At 40.8% G+C, this 19991-nt stretch overlaps 1 protein-coding gene across 2 annotated transcripts in view; it reads left to right on the top strand.

Moving 5' to 3' along the window:
- Positions 1–19991, top strand: part of CENPF (centromere protein F) — a 57575-nt gene that overhangs the window by 6821 nt on the left and 30763 nt on the right. For both annotated transcript variants that reach the window (XM_077763211.1, XM_077763212.1), the window contains exons 4-10: positions 2216–2337; positions 2778–2869; positions 5122–5413; positions 6552–6754; positions 14805–14930; positions 15866–15994; positions 17300–17422. In XM_077763211.1, coding sequence (XP_077619337.1) covers positions 2216–2337; positions 2778–2869; positions 5122–5413; positions 6552–6754; positions 14805–14930; positions 15866–15994; positions 17300–17422 — 1087 coding nt within the window. The remainder of the gene's footprint in view (positions 1–2215; positions 2338–2777; positions 2870–5121; positions 5414–6551; positions 6755–14804; positions 14931–15865; positions 15995–17299; positions 17423–19991) is intronic.

Raw genomic sequence — 19991 nt, forward strand, 5'->3', positions numbered from 1 at the left:
AGCACATTTAGTTTAAAAGTATTCTTATTATGGGGCTCCCTGGTGGCTCAGTCAGGTAATCTGACTTCAGCTCAGGTCATGATCTAGTGTTTCATGAGTTCCAGCCCTGCATTAGGCTCTGTGTTGACAGCTCAGAGCCTGCCTGGGATTCTCTCTCTCCTCTCTCTGCCCCTCCTCAGTCTCTCTCTCTCTCTCTCTCTCTGTCTCTGTCTCAAAATAAATAAACTTAAAAAAAAAGTTCTTATTATCTACGACATAGGTATAACTGTTTATAAGCATTATAAACTTCAGACTATAAAAACTATTAAAAGTACAGTTTTCTATAGTGTGAAAACTGTAAACTACAAAACCTCTTGAGTGTATTTTCAAATTCTCATGGGTAACCTTCAAGTTCAAGACAAAAACTTCTTTTATCCATCAGTGGCCACTAGGTTTCAGGAAGGTTTCAAACATGTTCAGTTAAACCATTTGAAATGTTGGTCAAACACTGTTAAGTATTGATCATCTCATACAGAAAACGGCTTAATTTAGTGCTTGTTTGGTGGCAACTTGTGTTTTCTTCATAGGAAATAGAAATAAAAGTTTATAGAAATAATAGAAGTGTATACTTTTATTTAGTACTTATGATAAATACAATTTTTAAATGAAAGAATTGGGAAAGGGGGATGAAATGTGAATTTGAGAGGGAAAAGAAACACCTGATTTTACAGGGCTCATTAAGATTCATCTCTGGGGCACCTGGGTGGGTCAGTCAGTTAAGTGTCAGACTCTTGATTTAGGCTCGGGTCATTATCTCACGGTTTGTGGGTTCAAGGCCCACACTGGGCCTGCAATGATAGTGCAGAGCCTGTTTGGGATTCTCTCTCTCCCTCTCTCTTTGCCCCTCCCCTGCTCTCTCTCTCTTTCTCTCTCTCAAAAAATAAATAAACTAAAAAACTTTTTTGTTGTTGTTCATCTCTAGAATTGCCAAACTTGTTACACCTTTGGTAGTCTATAGACCTGGACTATTCCTTGTAGCGGCTGGCTACAGGCGGCTAGTAAGCACTTGAAATGTAGCTATTACAAGTTGAGATGGGCTAAAAGTATACGTTCACACCAAATTCTGAAGGTTTGGTACAAGGAAATGTAAAATAATTAGTATTGCCTACAAGTTGAAATGATAGTATTTTGAAAATACCAAGTTAAGTAAAATGCTAAGACTAAGTCATTTATTTCTTGTTACTCTTTGCATGTTAGTAGAACCTTTTCTTTTGGGTGGTGTTGTTACCTACCGTAAGCTCAAATGTGATTTGCTGAGTAGTCCTTTCTAGTTCAGACATTGCTTCTTCCTTCCCAGATCGAGTTTGGAGCTGGGTGAAGCTAGGGCACTGGGGCACTTTCTTTACTGCTTTCTTCATGCTTTGTTTTGAGCAACAGGCCTGCGAGAGACTGTTGTGTGCCAACAGGCATCCGACACGATATCCATTTCATTTCTTGAGTTGAGCTAAAATCACAGATGTTACAGACTTGCAAGGATCAAGTCTTCTGTCCCCTTGGGTTGTTTGATTCTGAAAGGCATTCGCAACTTAGGTGATAGTGACATTGTGTACATATATACAGTGTATAGCTTACTTTTCCCATTTCTTTGTGATGGTTTCTGGCCCCATCTTCTCTAGATGCACTACCTTAACTAGGGTTTTGTGTCTGTGCTTTCAAAGGGTCATAAAATACATGTCAAGTATTTGTAATGTTTTTGTAATGACTTAACATCACAAGTGATGTGATTCAGTTTCATGATTTGAGCTGATGCTTCAATGACACCAGTTTCTTTAGACGCTTCTGAAGTTCCGGGGTCTTTTTAGTTGTTTTTGTTTTTGTTTGTTTTAATATTCCTATGTCTTTCCTTGGCTTGGAATACAAAATTTGCTCCGAATATATCCCCAGCCTCCCCACTCTACTACCATAGTGTTTATTACAGCTCTTCATTATAGCCTTTATAACACCATAATTATTAGTTTGTGTTTCTGTTTCCTCACCAGAATGAGTGCCTTTGAAGACCTGGGGCTGAGTCTGTCACATAAGTTAGTTCTTATTAAATGTCTGTGGGGTAGATAAAATGGTAAGAATTCTTAGAGAAGTGGGGTTTCTGTAAGTTCCTTACTCTCTGGGAGCATCGTGCTGGCATTCTGTGCCACTTGCTCTGATGGGGCAAACCTCTTGGGTCCTTTCCCAACAGGTGTAAATCTGAACTTGAAAGAAGCCACCAGGCTGCCCAGGCTGCCGATGCCTCTCTGCACCCGTGCACTACACCACAAAAAATTTTTGCAACTCCACTAACACCAAGTCAGCATTACAGTGGTAAGGATTTTTCCCCTTCATGGCTCTTTTATTGGGATTTTAATTTGGTCATAGAAACCAATTAATTCGTCTTTGAATTCAACTTTTAATTTTAGCATTAAAAAAACCCTTTTAATTTGTGCATGGCATGGACTGCATATGCATTTGTGTATCTCTTGAGCCATGCTGAGCCACAAGGTTAAGACGTTAAACTTTGCATTTTATCCTGTAGTGTGTTTTAAAGGTAACTCAGGATGAGACTATTCAGAACACCTGTGCCTCTGTATAATTTGATGCTTGAGTAATTTGATCGGCATCTGTTGTCCAAACCCAGATGTTCTGTTTATGTAGCTTATGTACCAAGATACTCACTTCTAGACCATCGTGATGATTGTTGATCTGTGAATTCCTTTACGAAACCAGTGGCTGAAGTCAAATGGTCTCTCATTGTCCCTGTTTAGGCTCCAAATATGAAGATCTAAAAGAAAAATATAATAAAGAAGTTGAAGAACGGAAAAGATTAGAGGCAGAGGTTAAAGCCTTGCAGGCTAAGGTAAGTTAATTATCGGGCCTCACCACGGAGTATGTGGTTAAAGAAGTAGTACTTTGATATACAGGAATACAAGGTTAGAGAAAAATCTGGTTTATGTAGAGCTCGACACATTCTTCTTACACCTAGAAGATAAAATTCCTGGCTGGTTACATTAGTTATAATCACTGTTTGGTTTTAAAAACAAGCAGGAGTGAGAAAATAGAGTGTGGAGATCAGTTTATCTCTAGACTTCGGATGTTCATCAAATTCTAAGGAAACTGTAACCTTATAATTATTTCCCTATTAAGATCTAATAGTAAGGAGAGGATAGGACCAGAGTCATTCCAGACACCGTCTGGCTTTATCACTTGGAGGCTATTGCTTCATATTCAGTCCTTCTGGAATGTGGAGATTGCCACCAGGGACTTGGGGTTTGAGGGTCATAATTTATGAAGTGCTTATTTAGAGGAGAATGTTATCAAGGTAATCTCCCCAGTCCTGTTGAATAAGTTGCTGACCAGGGTATTAAATTCCATTTTGGTAAATAAGCAGCAAGGTAGGCAAAGAGATTTACTCTCCACAAAAGAAACAAAATACAGGTGTTAGAAGCATCTGTTTCTAGTTTAGGGACTAACCCCAAAATACCTGGTATCTGTAGAATTAACTTTACTGTCTCTACTTGTGTGCTGTGATTTGCTTTAAAAAGGGGTGGGGGGTAAGGGGCGCCTGGGTGGCTGAGTCGGTTAAGTGTCCGACTTCAGCTCAGGTCACGATCTCACGGTTCGGGTGTTGGATCCCTGCATGGGGCTCTGTGCTGACAGCTAGCTCAGAGCCTGGAGCCCATCTTGGATTCTGTATCTCCCTCTCTCTCTGACCCTCCCCTGCTCAGAGTTGTCTCTCTCTCTGTCTCAGAAATAAATAAAACATTAAAAAAGGGTGGGGGAGGGGCGCCTGCGTGGCTCCTTTGAGCATCTGACTTCGGATCAGGTCACCATCTTGCAACTGGGAGTTCAAGCCCCATATAGGGCTCTGTGCTGATAGCTCAGAGCCTGGCGCCTGCTTCAGATACTGTGTCTCTCTCTCAGCCCTTCCCCTGCCTGTGTTCTGTCTCTCGCTGCCTCTCAAAATTAAAAGTTAAAAAAGAACAAGAAGAAAAACAACAAAAATTCTAGTTTTGCACCTCATGTTGCAAACCTGTGTTTCTGCTAAACGTAAGAACTCCGTGAGCTGGGACAATTCAGCAAACAGTTTAAGGCTGACTTTATAGGTAGATACCTTAAATGTCGAGGGCCAAAAGGTACCTGTTAGAGCTTTAACAATTTTAATTATTTTCTTGCCTTGCTTGGAGGTCATCAGGATTCTGATATGTAGCAAAGGTACTGCTTCTCAAGATGAATAAAAATTCAACAGTAATTCTCTGGTTTGTCGTAGAAATACCATTTGCTTTGTTATCCAGTACAGTCATTGGTACCCATTCTTCTAACATTGATGCTCAGTTTTTTTGGTGGAAGAACACGAGCCTCTAAAACAGGAAACCTCTCCCTGTGGCAAGAAAAGCTTCTGTGATAAAAACCATAATGCAGCATCTATGGCCATGTCTTGATATGTGTCAGAATGGAGGTAGAAGAACAAAAGTAGATAAAGGAGATTAAGAGTACATTTGTTGGAGGAGCACTGGGAAATATATAGAATTGTTGAATCAGTGTACACCTGAAACTAATAAAACACTGTATGGTAATTATACTTGAATTAAAAAAAATTCAAAGCAGTAGCAAATCCACAAATGTGTAATATATAATATAAAACACCTGATATGTCATTTTTTTGAAGTGATATGGTAGAAAATGAGATTCTTGTAAGAGTTCTTTAGGTTAATATTTAATTTTGATTCTCTTTATGCAAAGCTATAGGGTGAGGCGACCAAGGACAGGGATAGGAAAACCAAATCCCAGAATTCAAAATGGTAGTGAATATTCCCTTGTATTTAATGGAGTATATGAGGGATGCAGAATCAATATAAAAATGGAGCCCATTTTAATAGATTGGGACTCAAATAGTAGTGGCTTAACCCTTCAATGCTAAAGTCTAACCATTAGAAAGTTCCCCCACTGGACATTGAGACCTAATGGTTCCCTTGACTCGATGAACATTCTTTCTTGGTACGTAGTGGAAGTGTTAACTTCTTGGCATTTTATCTTTATGTTCTAGCTGAAAATGAATAGCCTTAAATACTGAGAAGTCTAAAGGGCTCTAAAGAGTTTCTATCTTTACAGAAGGTGAGCCAGGCTATTCCCCAAAGCACAATGAACCACCGGGACATTGCTCGGCATCAGACTTCGTCATCTGTGTTCTCATGGCAAGAAGATAAGACCCCAAGTCGGCTTCCGTCGGGTGCACTGAAAACTCCGATTAGGCGAGATTTCTCTGCATCTCCTTTTGTTGGGGAACGAGAGGTGACTCCAAGTAGATCATCTTTGCAAACAGGGAAAAGAGATGCTAATAGCAGTTTCTGCGATAATTCTAGCAATTCTCGTCTTTTGGATCAATTAAAAGCCCAGAATCAAGGTAACATTTTCAGCTAAATTAAATTGAAATGAAATTTTCTTGAAATCATTTCAGAGGTGATTCCAGATGTTTTTAGTCCTAAAAAGTGCTCATGTGTTTCGTTGGACACATCAGAGGTCGGCACCTGAGTCTGGTGATGGGAAATACAATTTTGGGTTAAAAGATACCACGGTTTTCAAATATACTTTATGTACTATAAAGCTGGTGCCTCGAAGCCTTCAAAAATAGGCTGAGTGGCTTTGTCTTTCCAGAAGTAGGGTCAGTAGGTCGGTTACAGTTGACCCTCCCCAGGCTTCTCATCCGGCTTCATGTGGCCCCTGGAACAAGCCTGTGGTCTTCCCGGCTTTGGGCAGAGGTGAGGCGGGTGTCTGCAGAGCTCTGCACTGCCAGATAGTCCATATGGGAGCAAACCCGTAACCTTGGCCATGGTGCCACGCTACAGCTGACAGCCAAGGGTACCAGGTGGTGTTTTGGAGTCTACTCTGCAGACTCTGATAATTTCCAGTGCTATGATATATTGAAAAATCACCGTCAATGTTCACTGGTGAGAATTGTCCCACTGCCAATGCCTTTGGAACCAATATTGTGTGTATGTAGGAGAAAAATGAAAAAAAAATTGTTAATTTTGGCAGTAGAGGAGGTTCATACTGTCTTGATCTTCACTAGAGGTAAAACTACCAGAGAATATAGGAGTGTGATTTTTTTTTTTTACTGCTTAGCACTCATTTGCATTGATATGAGCACAGAACAAATATTAGTTTGCTGGTGTATAAAATCAAGTGGTAATTTTAACGTAGGGTATTATTATCTGGGATGCATTGTTTTTTTTTTGCAGCCTCAGTAAGATACTTCTCATGATTTTTAGAAAACCATTTTCCTTCCTAAGTTTTTCTGAAAATATTAGAAATTTTGTTTCTTCTGCTTCCTATGGGATATTTGAATACAAATGACAATACAGACTAACCCTGAAATTAAGTCCTATTAAAGTAGCTGCTGGGTTTAATGTGATTTGATTGGTATCTGTCCCACCAAAGGCTTCAGAGCAGAGTAGTAACAGAAATGATACATTCTGAATTTGGATGTAAATTTTTGGTGAAAAGTATATATATTAATTAAAGTGTGGGCTTTGCGGTTTAAGAGCTAAGGAGCAAGATCAACGATTTGGAACTGCATCTACAAGGACAAGAAAAAGAAATGAGAGGCCAAGCAAGCAAATGTCAAGAACTCGAACTCCAACTAGAGAAAGCAAAAGCGGAATTAATGGACAAAGAGAAAGTTTTGAATAAAAGTAGGGATGGACTAGTGAGAATGACAGCGCAGTACGACCAAGCATCTACCGAGGTACTGGACTTTTTAGGAGTTCTTGAAAACCTGTGTTTTGTCATATAATTCTTTGGAAATTTTTTTCAGACACTGAAATGTATGAAATAAATGTTAGTAACGAACCTCATTAATACATACTAGGCAGTACTGGTGCAGTTGAACTAGTAAGTTCTTTTAGAGCTGGGTAGATATGGGGTCTGATTCAGATGCACGATTTCCCAACAAAATGACTTGGGCTGGTCACTGATCTCTTTTCCATCTCAGAGGGTGCGGGAGAATAAGGGTTATGTATTTACAAATGGCATCTGACACCCACAAGAGGCAGCTAAGTAATGGAGCTTTAAAGAGGTTTAGGATGTATGATAGAATTTAATTGATCTGGGGCGCCTGGGTGGCTCAGTCGGTTAAGCATCTAACTCTTGGTTTTGGCTCAGGTCATGATCTCACAGTTTGTGAATTTGAGCCCTGCATTGGGCTCTGCTGACAGTGTGGAGCCTGCTTGGGATTCTCTCTGTCCTTCTCTCTCTCTGCCTCTTCTCTGCCTGCTCTCTCACTCTTTCTCTCAAAATAAATAATTTTTAAAAAAAATTTTAAAAAAAGAATTTAATTGATCTGGTTTTTTTTTTTTTTAATGTTTATTTTATTTAGTTTGAGGGAGAGGGAGAATACGAGCAGGGGAGGGGCAGAGAGAGAAGGAAGAGAGAATCCTAAGCAGGCTCTGCACCATCAGCACAAAGCCTGATGTGGGGCTTGATCGCATGAACCTTGAGATCATGACCTGAGCTGAAATCAAGAGCCAGACGCTTAACTGGCTGAGCCACCCAGGTGCCCCTAATTGATCTACCTTTGGATCCAACATACGTAACTCCTGCCATTTAATCTTAAGGCTCCACTTAAGGCCAAGCTTAGCATGTTTGAGGGTGTTTTTGTTGTTGTTGCTTCCTCCCCAATCTATCGCTAGTGTTTTATTCTCTTTTTTTTTAATTTTTTTAAATGTTTTTTTTTTCTTTATTTCTAGGAGAGAGAGAGAGGGAGAGACAGCGTGAGCAGGGGAGGGTGAGAGAGAGAGGGAGACACAGAATTGAAACAGGCTCCAGGCTCTGAGCTGGCAGTCAGCACAGAGCCCAACGCGGGGCTCGAACCCACGAACCTCGAGATCATGACCTAAGCGAAAGTCGGACGCTTAACCGACTAAGCCACCCAGGCGCCCCCCCTTTTTTTTTTCTATTATTCATTTGGATTCATTGACAAATGTTTGTTGACTGCCTATTGTATGTGAGGCAATGTTCTGGACCTGGGGATGAAGGAGTGAGAAAATAGACTAGAAAGCATTGCTTTTGGGAAGCTTCATCCTAATATTGTATGTAGCATAAATATATAGTCACATCGATCATATGGTGTATGGTGACAAGGGTAGAGAAAAATGAATTCTCTTCTAGGACCAACTGGTTATTTGAAGTTTCCTGAACCCAGTCTTTATCTGGGTCCAGCGTTTTGCTCACACTTGCCTTTCTGCCTGGCACGTTCCTCAGCCTGTGAGCCACTTCCTTCCTCTCCTGATGCAGTGAGATCTTTTCTCCTGGCATCCCTCTTATGACCCTTTTATTGCGTTACCTGTGTTCTAGCCCTTTGGGTTCCCACACTTGGCTAATTGTCAGAATCACAGAGAACCTTGCAGAATGAGTCCTGTTAGACCCATGTCTGATGTGGGCCCAAAGAATTTATTTTTAATAAACTCTCAAGATATTTCTAAGCCAGTAAGTAAGAACCTCTGTAGTAGGTGGACCTATATCTTCTGTTTGCCTCCTAAAGGCAGGTTCATTCGTTCATTCATTCGTTCTTGCTTGCTTGCTTTCCTGCTTTCTTTTTTTAAAAAATTATTTACACGTATTATAGATTCACATGTACTCATATAGAATAATAGCTTGTTAATAACATGGGTTACATTGATCACTTTTCAAATATTTGAACAAACCTTGTATCCTTGGAATAAACCCTCATAGCCATAGTGTAGTTCTTTTTATATGTTTCTGGATTTTACTTGCTAATAATTTGTTAAGGATTTTAGAGTTTATATTCACGAGGGATATTGGTCAGCTGTTTTCTATTTTTTCTTCTTTCTCTGGTATCTGTATCAGAGATTATACTAGCTTCATAAAATGTACTGGGAAGTGTTCCCTCCTATTTTTTGGTAAAGATTATATAGAATCAGAGTTATTTCTCTCTCTCTCTCAAGATATCTATTACTTGCAAAAAAAGAATTGGTGTTATTTCATTCTTTATATATTTGTAGAATTCTTGGTGAAACCACCTGGAGATTTTTGGCGGGGAGTTTTAAAATTACAAGTTCAATATTTAAAATAGTTCTATAGCTATTAAAGTTATTTATTTCATATTTGATGAGTTGGGATAGTTTGTGTTTTTAAAGGAAATGGTCCATTTTATCCAAATTTTTAAACTTATAAATGTCGTTATTTGTAGTATTCTCTTATCCTTTTGATGTTGGTAGGTCAGATGATGGTCTGTGTGTTTCTGATCGTGGTGCCTTCTCTCGTTTTCTCTTTGTCAGCCTTAGTAGAGAGATGTCAATTTTGTCAGTAGCAACAATAAAATTTGTCAATTTGTTGATCTTTTCTTGATCTTTCCAAAGAATCAGCTCTTTGGTTCATTTATTTTCTCTATTTCTCTTTTTTCAACTTTCTTGATTTTTGCTTTTATTTCCCTCTGCTTGCTTGGGGTTATTTTGCCCTTATTTTTCTAGGTTGTTGAAGTAAGGAGCTTAGATTATTGACTTGAGACTTTTCTTTTCCAGTGCAGGCATTTAATACTATGAGTTTCCCTCCATACTACCTCCACTGGGTCCTATAAATTTTGAGGTAGTGTATTTTAATTTTTACTCAATTCAATGTACTTTTAAAACATTTTCCTTGAGACTTCCTCTTTGCTCCATGGATTACTTAGAAATAATTTGTTCAGCTTCCAAGTGTTTAGAGATTTTTCTTTTTTCTGTTATTGATTTCTAGTTTGATTCCATTGTGTTCAGAGAAGATACTCTGTGATTTCTGTTCTAAGTTTGTTGAGGCTTGTTTTACGGCTTAAGACAATAGTCTGTTTTGGTGCATGTTTCATGGGCAGCTGGGGAGAAAATATATATTCCATTGTTGGGTGGGATATTCTAAATTATCCTTAGCCCAAATTATCTGGTGGTTGATGGTGATGTTAAATTCTTCCATATTTTTGTTGGCATGCTGTCTATCAATTGTTGAAAGAAGGATGGTGAAAGTCTTCCGTAATTGATTTATCTATTTCTCCTGTCAGTTCTATCAGTTTTTGCTTCACATATTTTATAGCTCTGTTGTTTGGTGCACGCACATTTAGGATTGCTATGTCTTTGTGGATTGACCCTTACCATTTTAGAATAGCCCTCATTGTCTCTGGTTATTTTCTTTATTCTGAAGTCTACTCTTTCTGATATTAATGTAGTCAGTCTATCTTTCCTTTAATATTTACATGATATATTTCTTTCTGTCTTTTTACTTTCAGCCTATCTTTTTGTTATCATATTTGAAGTGAGTTTTGCATAGATGGTATATAGTTGGGTATATTTTTTTAAATCCACTCTTCCACTATCTGTCTTTTAATTAGCATATTAAAAATTAAAACTTACATTTACATTTAATGTAATCATTGATGGGCCATGGCTTAAAAATGCTATCTTATTTTTTGTTTTCTATTTCTTTTTGTTTTTCATTTTGTTGTTTCCTTTTTGCCTGCCTTCCTGTGGGTTACCTGAACATTTTTTAGAATTTCTAGTATTTTTGGATGTATTTCTTTGTAGAGTTACAGTGACTGTTCCAGATATTACATCATATATGTATATACACAATTTTTTTTTAATTTTTAAAATTTTTATATATACACAATTTATCAGCCTATTGGTTTTATCATTTAAGCGGCTCTAATGGATTACAGAAAATTTACCGTTCTTTTCACCTTTTTACCTTCGCCCATTTATAATACAATTTTCTTAAGTGTTTACCTACATATAAAACCACATCAGACAGTGCTGTATTTTTTGCTTTCCCTGTCAAACATAACTTAGAAAACTGGAGAAGAGAAAGAAAGCCCATTATTTATGCCAATATTGTTGCTTACCTTGTTTTTCCTTCTTACCCAAGTCCTTTCAAGTTTCCTTCTTTCATCATTTCCTTTTTGTTTAGAGAACTTCCATTAACCATGCTTTTAGGGTTAGTCTACTGGCCACATATTCTGGTTTTCCTTTCTCTGGAAATGTCTTGATATCTCATCTTGGAAGTTATTTCTTCAGGATATATGGATTCTGAGTTGACATTTTTTTTCCTACAGCACCATCATGTTTTTCCCTTGGGTCCTAAAGTCCATAGTTGCATAGTCTTCTTCTCTCCTTTCAGAGCTTTTTTCCATTTGTCCAGGGTTTTAAATTGTTCTCAGCGGGAGGAAGAGGGAAACATACCTCTATTCTGTCTTCCTGGAAGTGGTAGTCCAGGTTCATTACGTTCTCCTAGTGCAATGCTTTACGGAGATACTGTTGATAAATACTGAGTCAGTGTGTGAGGGTGCAGTGGAGGGTCAATGGGGACCATGACCTACCTAGACCCATATATTTATTCACTTTGTGCAATCTGAGTTTGTAGTCTTTGTCTCAAAGGATTTGAGGGGCGCCTGGGTGGCTCAGTTGGTTAAGCGTCCGACTTTAGCTTCGGTCATGATCTCACGGTTCATGGGTTCGAGCCCCGCGTCGGGCTCTGTGCTGACAGCTCAGAGCCTGGAGACTGTTTCAGATTCCGTGTCTCCCTCTCTCTCTGACCCTCTGCTGCTCATGCTGTCTCTATCTCTCTCTCAAAAATAAACAAAACACTAAAAAAAAAAAAAAAGACTTTGATTTGAGCCCTGGCTCTGTCACTTCCCAATTGTTTTGCCTTTGAGTTCTGAGCCACCTCTGTCTAATCAATAAAATGGTGTTAATAATGCCTGTGTCCTAGGATTGTTGTAAAGCGTGAGATACTTTTTGTAAAGGCATTAGCATAGTGTCTGACACATGGTGAGTTCATAATAGTATATTAGTTATTATTACATGGGGTTCTTGTCAATTAAGCTTCTTTTCAGTTGCATTTCTGCCATCACATGCCTTCCTATGTATCAGAATTATACTTAGCCTGTTATACTTTGTCTTACTGGTTTTGGTGTGATAGGATCACTGAATCTTTGTTCTAACATATATGATAAGGTTTCTTCTTACCAGATGATGAATTAAAACTTTTGACTGGGACAGTGCTCAGAACACAGCTCTGGCTTTCTATTAGAAACTTCCCTCCAGGTTCTTAAGACCCATTCATTTAGTGCTTTCTGGCTTCCTTTTTTCCCAGTGAGCTACAAATCCACCTAGTTGAAAACTCAGTCTACTTTTCTCCCTCTTGCCTGTTAGCATAATATAACCTTGTCAAATGTGTTGCTAGTCAAGTTATGCTTTGTTTATGTTCTTCCCTGATCTACCATTAGAATCATCCATTAAGTAAAATGGAGGTAATTTAATAAAAATCAATGCCATGTTCTTTTGTGAACACAGACTGTGTCTAGTATACTTCTTTTTCAAGTATGTGCAATCTGTGTAGCATACAAAGTTTGAACTCATGTAGAAATAGGCTGACAGCAAACCTACAGTTCAGCGCCCACATTTCACAGATGAAAACTGAGGCCCGGGGTGTTAAATGGGTGCCCAGGTTCATACACTACATATTTTCAAGGATTTCAGCTCTGGGTACTATTTTAGAATATTATGGAGCATTCATGACATCTAGTGGTCAGCTCTTCTTATATGACTTCTGCATCATCAATATCAGAATGTCATTTTAAAAATTTAAATAAGATACAAGTATCTTCTAAAGGCTGTTTTTTAACCTACTCTTGTAGTAAGAAAGAGTTGATTCTGAGAGGTTAGTGGGATGTGTTGCAGTTTGAAGGAGGGCCAGCAGAGGGCACCCAGGGTTCGTTCATCTCTGTCTTGCATGGGTTTTTTTATTCCCCCTGACAATTGTCAAGCGCCATCATTTGGGCAATGATTTTTATCGGAGTTGTTTACTGCTGCATCCTCAGTGCCTAGCACAGCTCTTGACAGGTAGTAGGCTCTCAATAAATATTTGTTGGATTCCTATTTTTTATTATTATTGTCATCATTTTTTTTTAAACTTATCTGTTTTGAGAGACTCAGAGACAGTTTGAGCCAGGAAGGGGCAGAAAGAGAGAGAATCCCAAGCAGGCTTCGCACTGCCAGCTGTGGAGCCCGATGCGGGGCTCATACCCATGAACTGTGAGATCATGACCTGAGCCGAAATTAAGGATCAGACATTTTACCAGCTGAGCCCCCAGGCAACCCCATAATTATTATTTTTATAAATACCTTCTGTAATACTTTTCCTTGGGGATTTAAAGATCCAAGAACAGTAAAGACAGTGACAAAGATGTCTTCATGTCCAAGGCAGGGGATTAATTTGAACCACTGGCTCAGCATTTTCTTTTTGAATTTGATATATTTCAAGTTCTTATAGTTGCAAAATCATTTAGCATTAATGACCAGCTTTGATCCTTTCGTCTTCAGTTCGTTAATAATTGGTGTCCGACTGGTCTTCTGGCAAAGTATTGTGCCATGCTTTCTTTTCCTCCAATCTCTGTTAAATTTCTAATATTTCTAACAGTCTTTTATTGTTGTTGTTTTTTTTAATTTTTGAGAGGGAGAGAGACTGAGCAGAGGAGGGGCAGAGTGAGATGGAGACACAGAATCCACAGCAGGCTCCAGGCTCTGAGCTGTCAGCCCAGAGCCCGATGGGGGGCTTTGAACCCACGATCTGGGAGAGTATGACCTGAGCCGAAGTCAGACGCTTAAATGACTGAGTCACCCAGGCGCCTCGAATATTTCTAATAGTTCTGAATGAGACTTTCATGAGCCTCAGAGAAATACTTTAGAAGAAATACTTGCCAAATACGGGCACGTTGCTTTTAGACGAGGGAGTTCTCCCCCACCCATATGAAGTGTTCTTATTCTTCCCTGGAGATTTAAAGTTGTTTTGTAGGGCATTTTAAGGATTTGAACACTATGGGGAAGTCAGAGGAATGGGTTTCAAGACTTGATGATTTAAGACCGTCTTATTCCAGTTTAATTTTAGAAGGGCATCCTAGGTTTTGATTTAGTTCGTGTTTTAAAACTTATTTTAAGGATACCTGGCTATGTACAAAGGCAAAAGGCTGTCCTTTGTGTTGTTATGGCAGCTTGGTTAAAAACTATTGTGATATTCTCTGGAATGCTGTGAACCTTCAGAATGTAAAACAGAACAGTGGGAGCGTTGTGGAAAGAAACATCTTAATATTTAAAGTTTCCCACAAAATCTATCATGCTTGAAACACACTGTCAGGGGAGGGTGATGGGTACCCTCTGATTATTTTATGGCTTCTAAATGACATGGGTCAACATCACTGCATTTGAACCTCTCATTTCCATGCAACAAAACGTTAGCTGAATCTTTATTCAGACGCACAGATTTCTTCTTTCACAGTGCAGATTAGGAAGTATTTATTTAAATGGTCTAATACTTGCCATCCTTTCTAATTTTTTCCCAGATACAAACTTCATGTGTGCTAACGTAAATATAGTGGGTTTTCATAATTGCTGATTATTTTATTATTTTTTTAACATGTTTCATTTTTGAGAGAGAGCGGGGGGGGGGGACGTGGCACAGAGAGGGGGGGAGACAGAATCTGAAACAGGCTCCAGGCTCTGAGCTGTCAGCACAGAGCCGGACGCAGGCTCGAACTCATGAACCGCGAGATCCTGACCTGAGCCGAAGTCAGATGCTTAACTCACTGAGCCACCCAGGTGTCCCTTTGCTGATTATTGTAAACCCAACTTTTTATGACACAAAGTGTCAAAACACAAAGATGAACTTGAGCCAGATCTCAGGACTCGTTTTTCTAAAATTCCAAATATTGGCTTCTTGCCTCATATACTTGCGTAGTGACCATTTTTGTCTGTTGTCAGTGTACTGCGTTGCAACAAAAACTGAAAAGATTGTCTGAAGATTTGAGTTGTCAGCGGCAAAATGCAGAAAGTGCCAGATGTTCTCTGGAACAGAAAATCAAGGAGAAAGAAAAGGAGTTTCAAGAGGTAAGGTGAATGGCTTCACAATGAGTTTGCCTCTCATTGGTCATTTCATAGTTTCATCATTTGAAAAGAGGAGCTGTTTGTAATCGCTTGGGGCTTTCTGTGAGGGAGGACCGACTTTGTGAGGAAAAGGTCCCCATCGTTTCCCTCACACTTCCCTCACTCGGTTTTCGATTGGAGAAGGGACTCAGGAGCCAGCATGTTCTTTCTCATCCGTGTCCTCTGATTTGTTTGAGATTTGATACCGAGTAGGAAAGGGTCATATATCTCTTCTTTCAAACACCCTTAGTTGTAAAGGGAGTCATATCCTATTCTCCACCTGTTTCTGTTTCTAAAGCCTGTAGGTTGGCAAATACATTATTAGGAAGGTAGTTGATGTAGTGGGGGAAGAAGTTCCAGAAGTATTGCTGCCAGTGGCAAGTGAGTTAGCCGGCCAGAGTGTATCCTATGGATTGAGGCTCTCTAGCCATTCAGTAAATGGTAATCTGGTATCCTGGCGTGGTTATCAGAGTTGGCTGGTGGCATATCCTTGCTCTCATTCTAAATGGTAAGCAATGGTAAGGTGTTTGAGATCTTAAACCCCAGCTTTGGGTGCCTTTGAGTTCCTGGATAGCTCAGTTCTCCTCTCTTTTGTGCCTGGGATTGTGGAAACAGAGATGAGGAATGTAAGACTGGGGATGCGACGGAAGCCAACCTGCTCCCATGCGGTCAGTTGGCCCTGCATTCCCCATTTCCCCCCCTCCCCACTCTGAGGCGTGTGTTCCTTCACCGGGACCCATGCTCCCATGGGTTATGTTTATCATGAAGTGACTGGTCAGCTCCCCACTGGGTCCTGCTCTGTCAGCGGGACATGGCCTGCAGGAGCTTGGCCGCTCACCCTGGGGTCTCCTCGTTAACCATCGTCCGTCTGACTGGCGCACGCCTCCCTGGTGTTTCAGGAGCTCTCCCGTCAACAGCGCGCCTTCCAGGCACTGGACCAGGAGTGCACACAGATGAAAGCCAGACTCACGCAGGAGCTACAGCAAGCCAAGCACACTCACAACATCCTGCAGGCTGACCTGGATAAAGTAAGGGGCTGGCTTACTTCTCTCCTCACTTATTCCCCTTTTCCCCTCGTCCTTGCGTTTTCTGTGCCACAGCTGACCTTCTGATGCCGCCAAAGAAGAACTGCCCTAACCGCGCTCGCCTTCCTTACCGAAGAAGAGAGCAAACTGAATCCTTCTGGGCCTGGGTTTTGTCATTTACAGAAGGAGGGGAGGGAGTGAGGATCTCAGATCTGAAGGTCTGGGGAGGGGTGTGATATTCCTGTGGTTTGGGGGCATACCACCAGGTGGGAGCCATCCCGAGTAATTTATGTCCTGCAAATAGTCAATGCACTGAAAACTATAATCCATTGATTTATTTGTTTAGTTGGGGTGGAGGGTTGGGAGAAAGAGCAGAGAGAGAGGGAGAGAGAATCCCAAGCAGGCTCCTCACTGTCAGTACAGAGCCCAGTAGGGGGCTTGATCTCATGAATTGTGAGATTGTGACCTGAGGTGAGATCAAGAGTCAGATGCTTAACCGACTGAGCCACCCAGGTGCCCTTGGATATATAATCTTTAATCTGTTATAGCGCAAATACTTACTCCTAGTCTGTTTCATAGCAAATACATTCTCCCAGTCTCTCTTTTTTTTTTAAGTTCTTATTTATTTTGAGAGAGAGAATCCCAAGCAGACTCTGCACTGACATCGCAGAGCCCGATGCAGGGCTCGAACTCAAACCATGAGATTATGACCTGAGCTGAAATCAAACAGGCTAACGCTTAACGGACTGAGCTACCTAGACAGCCCCTTCCAATCTGTTTCTTATCTCAGCTTTTCTTTTTTTGGTTGTTTATTACTATTTCATTGTTTCACGTTTTTTTGTAATTAAATTTTTTTTTCTCTGCAGCTTCCTCCTCAAACCAGCCCTTTTTCATCTCCTCTATGCTTCTTGCCCATGTTGGTCAGATGGTATTTTAAGTTAAACTTCTAATGCTGTATTTAGCTGTGATATATATTGTGTCACACCCAAAATCGATGGCATCAATTCTCATGTCCCATGACCATTTTCCTTAAGAAGAAATAGTTTAGGGGCACCTGGGTGACTCAGTTGGTTAAGTGTCCGACTCTGGCTGAGGTCATGATCTCAGGTTTATGAGTTCGAACCCCACATCAGGCTCACTCTGCTTCAGATCCTCTATCCCCCTCCTTCTGCCCTTCCTCTGCTGACGTGCTCGTTCTTGCTCTCTCTCTCTCAAAAACAAATAAACATTAAAAAAAAGAAGAAGAAATAATTTACTTAAAAAGTAAAGAACATAAAAATGAAACTTAGCCTTGTCTTCTCTTTACAGGTCACATCAGGAAAGCACCAGCTAGAAAAAATTTTGGAGGAGTTCAAGCAAAAGTTGTGCAGAACCGAACAAGCGTTACAGGCGAGTCAGATGCAGGAAAATGAGCTGAGGAGAAGCAGTGAAGTAAGTGAGGAGTAGATGAGCATTTATCAGCTTTGCTGAGTGGAAAGAAACAAAATTGGTGATGGGAAGAATCATTTAGATCCCCTTCCCAAGGGTTGGCTTTTGAGTCTTCAAATATTAAGAACTTCGTAGAAAGTCCTAGGCTTCTATAAACAAAAGCGATGACAGGTGAGGGGTTTCTAGATTTAAAATTCTTACGAAAACAACAAGTAATTGTCAGTGGTTGTCCAACTTCCAGAGTCATGTTGGGCTTGTGCGAGACTGACAGTGTCTTTCTTTGGGGATTCGTGCTTGTTACACAAGATGGTGGACACAGTTTCTCCAGTGGCCTGGATGTGAGGAGAGTGTCCCAATGATGTGGAATTTTGCCCAGACTTAACTTTAATTCGGCTTTTCTGTTTAGTGGCCTGGAGTTTATCTTAAAGGGTTCATTTGAGAACCATTGAGGGACAGTTAATAGATTGAAACAACTTGAATAGAGCCATAAACCAGCACGGTAATTTTACAGAGAAGCAGAGCAGAACAGTAGAAGCTTCTTCTCTATCAAACAATGTCACGGGAAAGGATTTTTCCCACATCTTTAAATCTTTTGCAATCATTTTTTAGACTAAAGATTTATTTCTAGAAAGAATATTTTTTATTAGTTTTTCTTAAATGTTTCTTTTTGAGAGAGAGACAGAGAGACAGAGCGTGAGTGGGGGAGGGTCAGAGAAAGAGGGAGACACAGAATCTGAAATAGGCTCCGGGCTCTGAGCTGTCAGCACAGAGCCCGACGCAGGGCTCGAACCCGGGAACAGCAAGATCGTGACCTAGGCCGAAGTCAGACGCTTAACCGACTGAGCCACCCAGGCGCCCCTTTTTCAGGAAGAATTCTGCATAAAGAACATTTATTTATGCAGATGAGGAGAGTCTAAATGATGTATCCCCACAGCTTTGAAGAGTGTATTATGGTCGTAAAGTCAGAACATCTGTCAGTAGCAGAGAGGTGATTGTTAAAGCAGGCGGCCTCAGAGGGGTAATGCTGTTGGGGACAGGCCACAGCTCCAGCAACCCAAGTGGAAGAAAACTTGGTGTCAGATGATGCTCTCATCAGAGAACGTTTTCAAATGGAAGCGTTTGTTTCAGCAAAACAAATGTTTGCCTTTTGGCCAGTGGGGACCAACCAACAGATGCTTCCGCTAACATTTCCACAGGCACACTGGCACCGAACCCTTCCCCCTGCGAGCTTCCCTTCCAGCCAGAAACTCTCCCGCGACTCCACTGGCTGCCTGGTGAAAACATTTTGTAGCAGTCATCTGGTTAAGAGGGTCCAGGCACTGTTTTCTTGGCCAAGGTGTGGTGGTGGGCCGGACACTTCTCTGGCAGGTGTTTCTGAAGACCTGCAGAGACCCCCACAGGGTCCGCTTCGCAGCTGTAGAGCTGTCCACTGTGACCTCTGGCCTGCACGGCTAAGTGCATCTCACGCTGCACCTAGATTTCCTTGATTTTGGTGTCCTGTGAAAGTGCCTTGCACAGGGGTAGGGGTGCATGTAGTATTGACCTTAATTTATGTTTTGTGGGTATGTGTCTTCTTTTGAGGATGATATAAAGAATTTGAAGGGTTTAGCTGGCTTTTGCGATTTGGTTTGGGATTGGCGTTAGAAAAGTGACTTACCCGTAGGAGTGGTGGTGTAACTTAGTAGCAGAACATTAGCTTGAGAGTCAGGAAGCCCTGGGACTGCATCATTTTCTGCCACCTCTCTGCTCTGTGACCTTAAGACAGTGACCTACCTAGCCTTTCTGAGTCCAACTGCTCATCTGCATATAGGGACTAAATAATACCCTTCCCCTTTCCAAGATGTATTAATGGCTAAATGTTGGATGGAAAGTGCTGAGACCAGTGCCTAGCACATACGTGCTAATTAGTAAAGTATTGCCGGCTACCTGTTTATTGCTTCGGTTTCCACGACGGTGACATTCTGATGTTCCCGCTGTTTGCTGTCACCTGGAGGCACAGAAAGTAATGAGCAGGGGACAGTGCTTTTGAGATTTCTCACATTAAAAATTTTGCCTGTCCTGCTCTTCCAGCACTCTGGTAGTTTTTCCGATATCAAATTCTAAGTAAGTACAAACGCTCCTTGCACACTTAGAGGTTCTGGGCGCCGAGAGAATGAGACAGTTGTACTGAAATTTTCCTTGTCTGCATTTCGTAAACAGACGTGCTGCTCACAATGAGAAAGTACGAGGATAGAAATGTGATTAAATGGCCCAATCAATGGTAAAATTCAGATCTAGTGTCAATGTGAAAGGAGGCTTTAGGTAAGCTGTGCGTCCCACCCTCCAATGCCAGCCTGCTAACATTGGGGTGAGGCAATAAAATAGCATCGTTTGGTAGCCAAAATGAGGGACCACTCGCCTAAGGACCTTCCTGAGCACGGGGATCTGTATTACACCGGGTTCTCGAAGGAGCTTGGTCCCGCAGACAAGAATGATGAGGTGGGAAGGGGAAAGGGGCATCCTCTGAACCCATCCCTGTGTACGGTACTGACTTCATCACAGCAGGGGACATATTAAGCCCCATTCATGGATG

Source organism: Crocuta crocuta, unplaced genomic scaffold (assembly GCF_008692635.1).
Source record: "Crocuta crocuta isolate KB4526 unplaced genomic scaffold, BGI_CrCroc_1.0 scaffold3, whole genome shotgun sequence".
Taxonomy (NCBI): domain Eukaryota; kingdom Metazoa; phylum Chordata; class Mammalia; order Carnivora; family Hyaenidae; genus Crocuta; species Crocuta crocuta.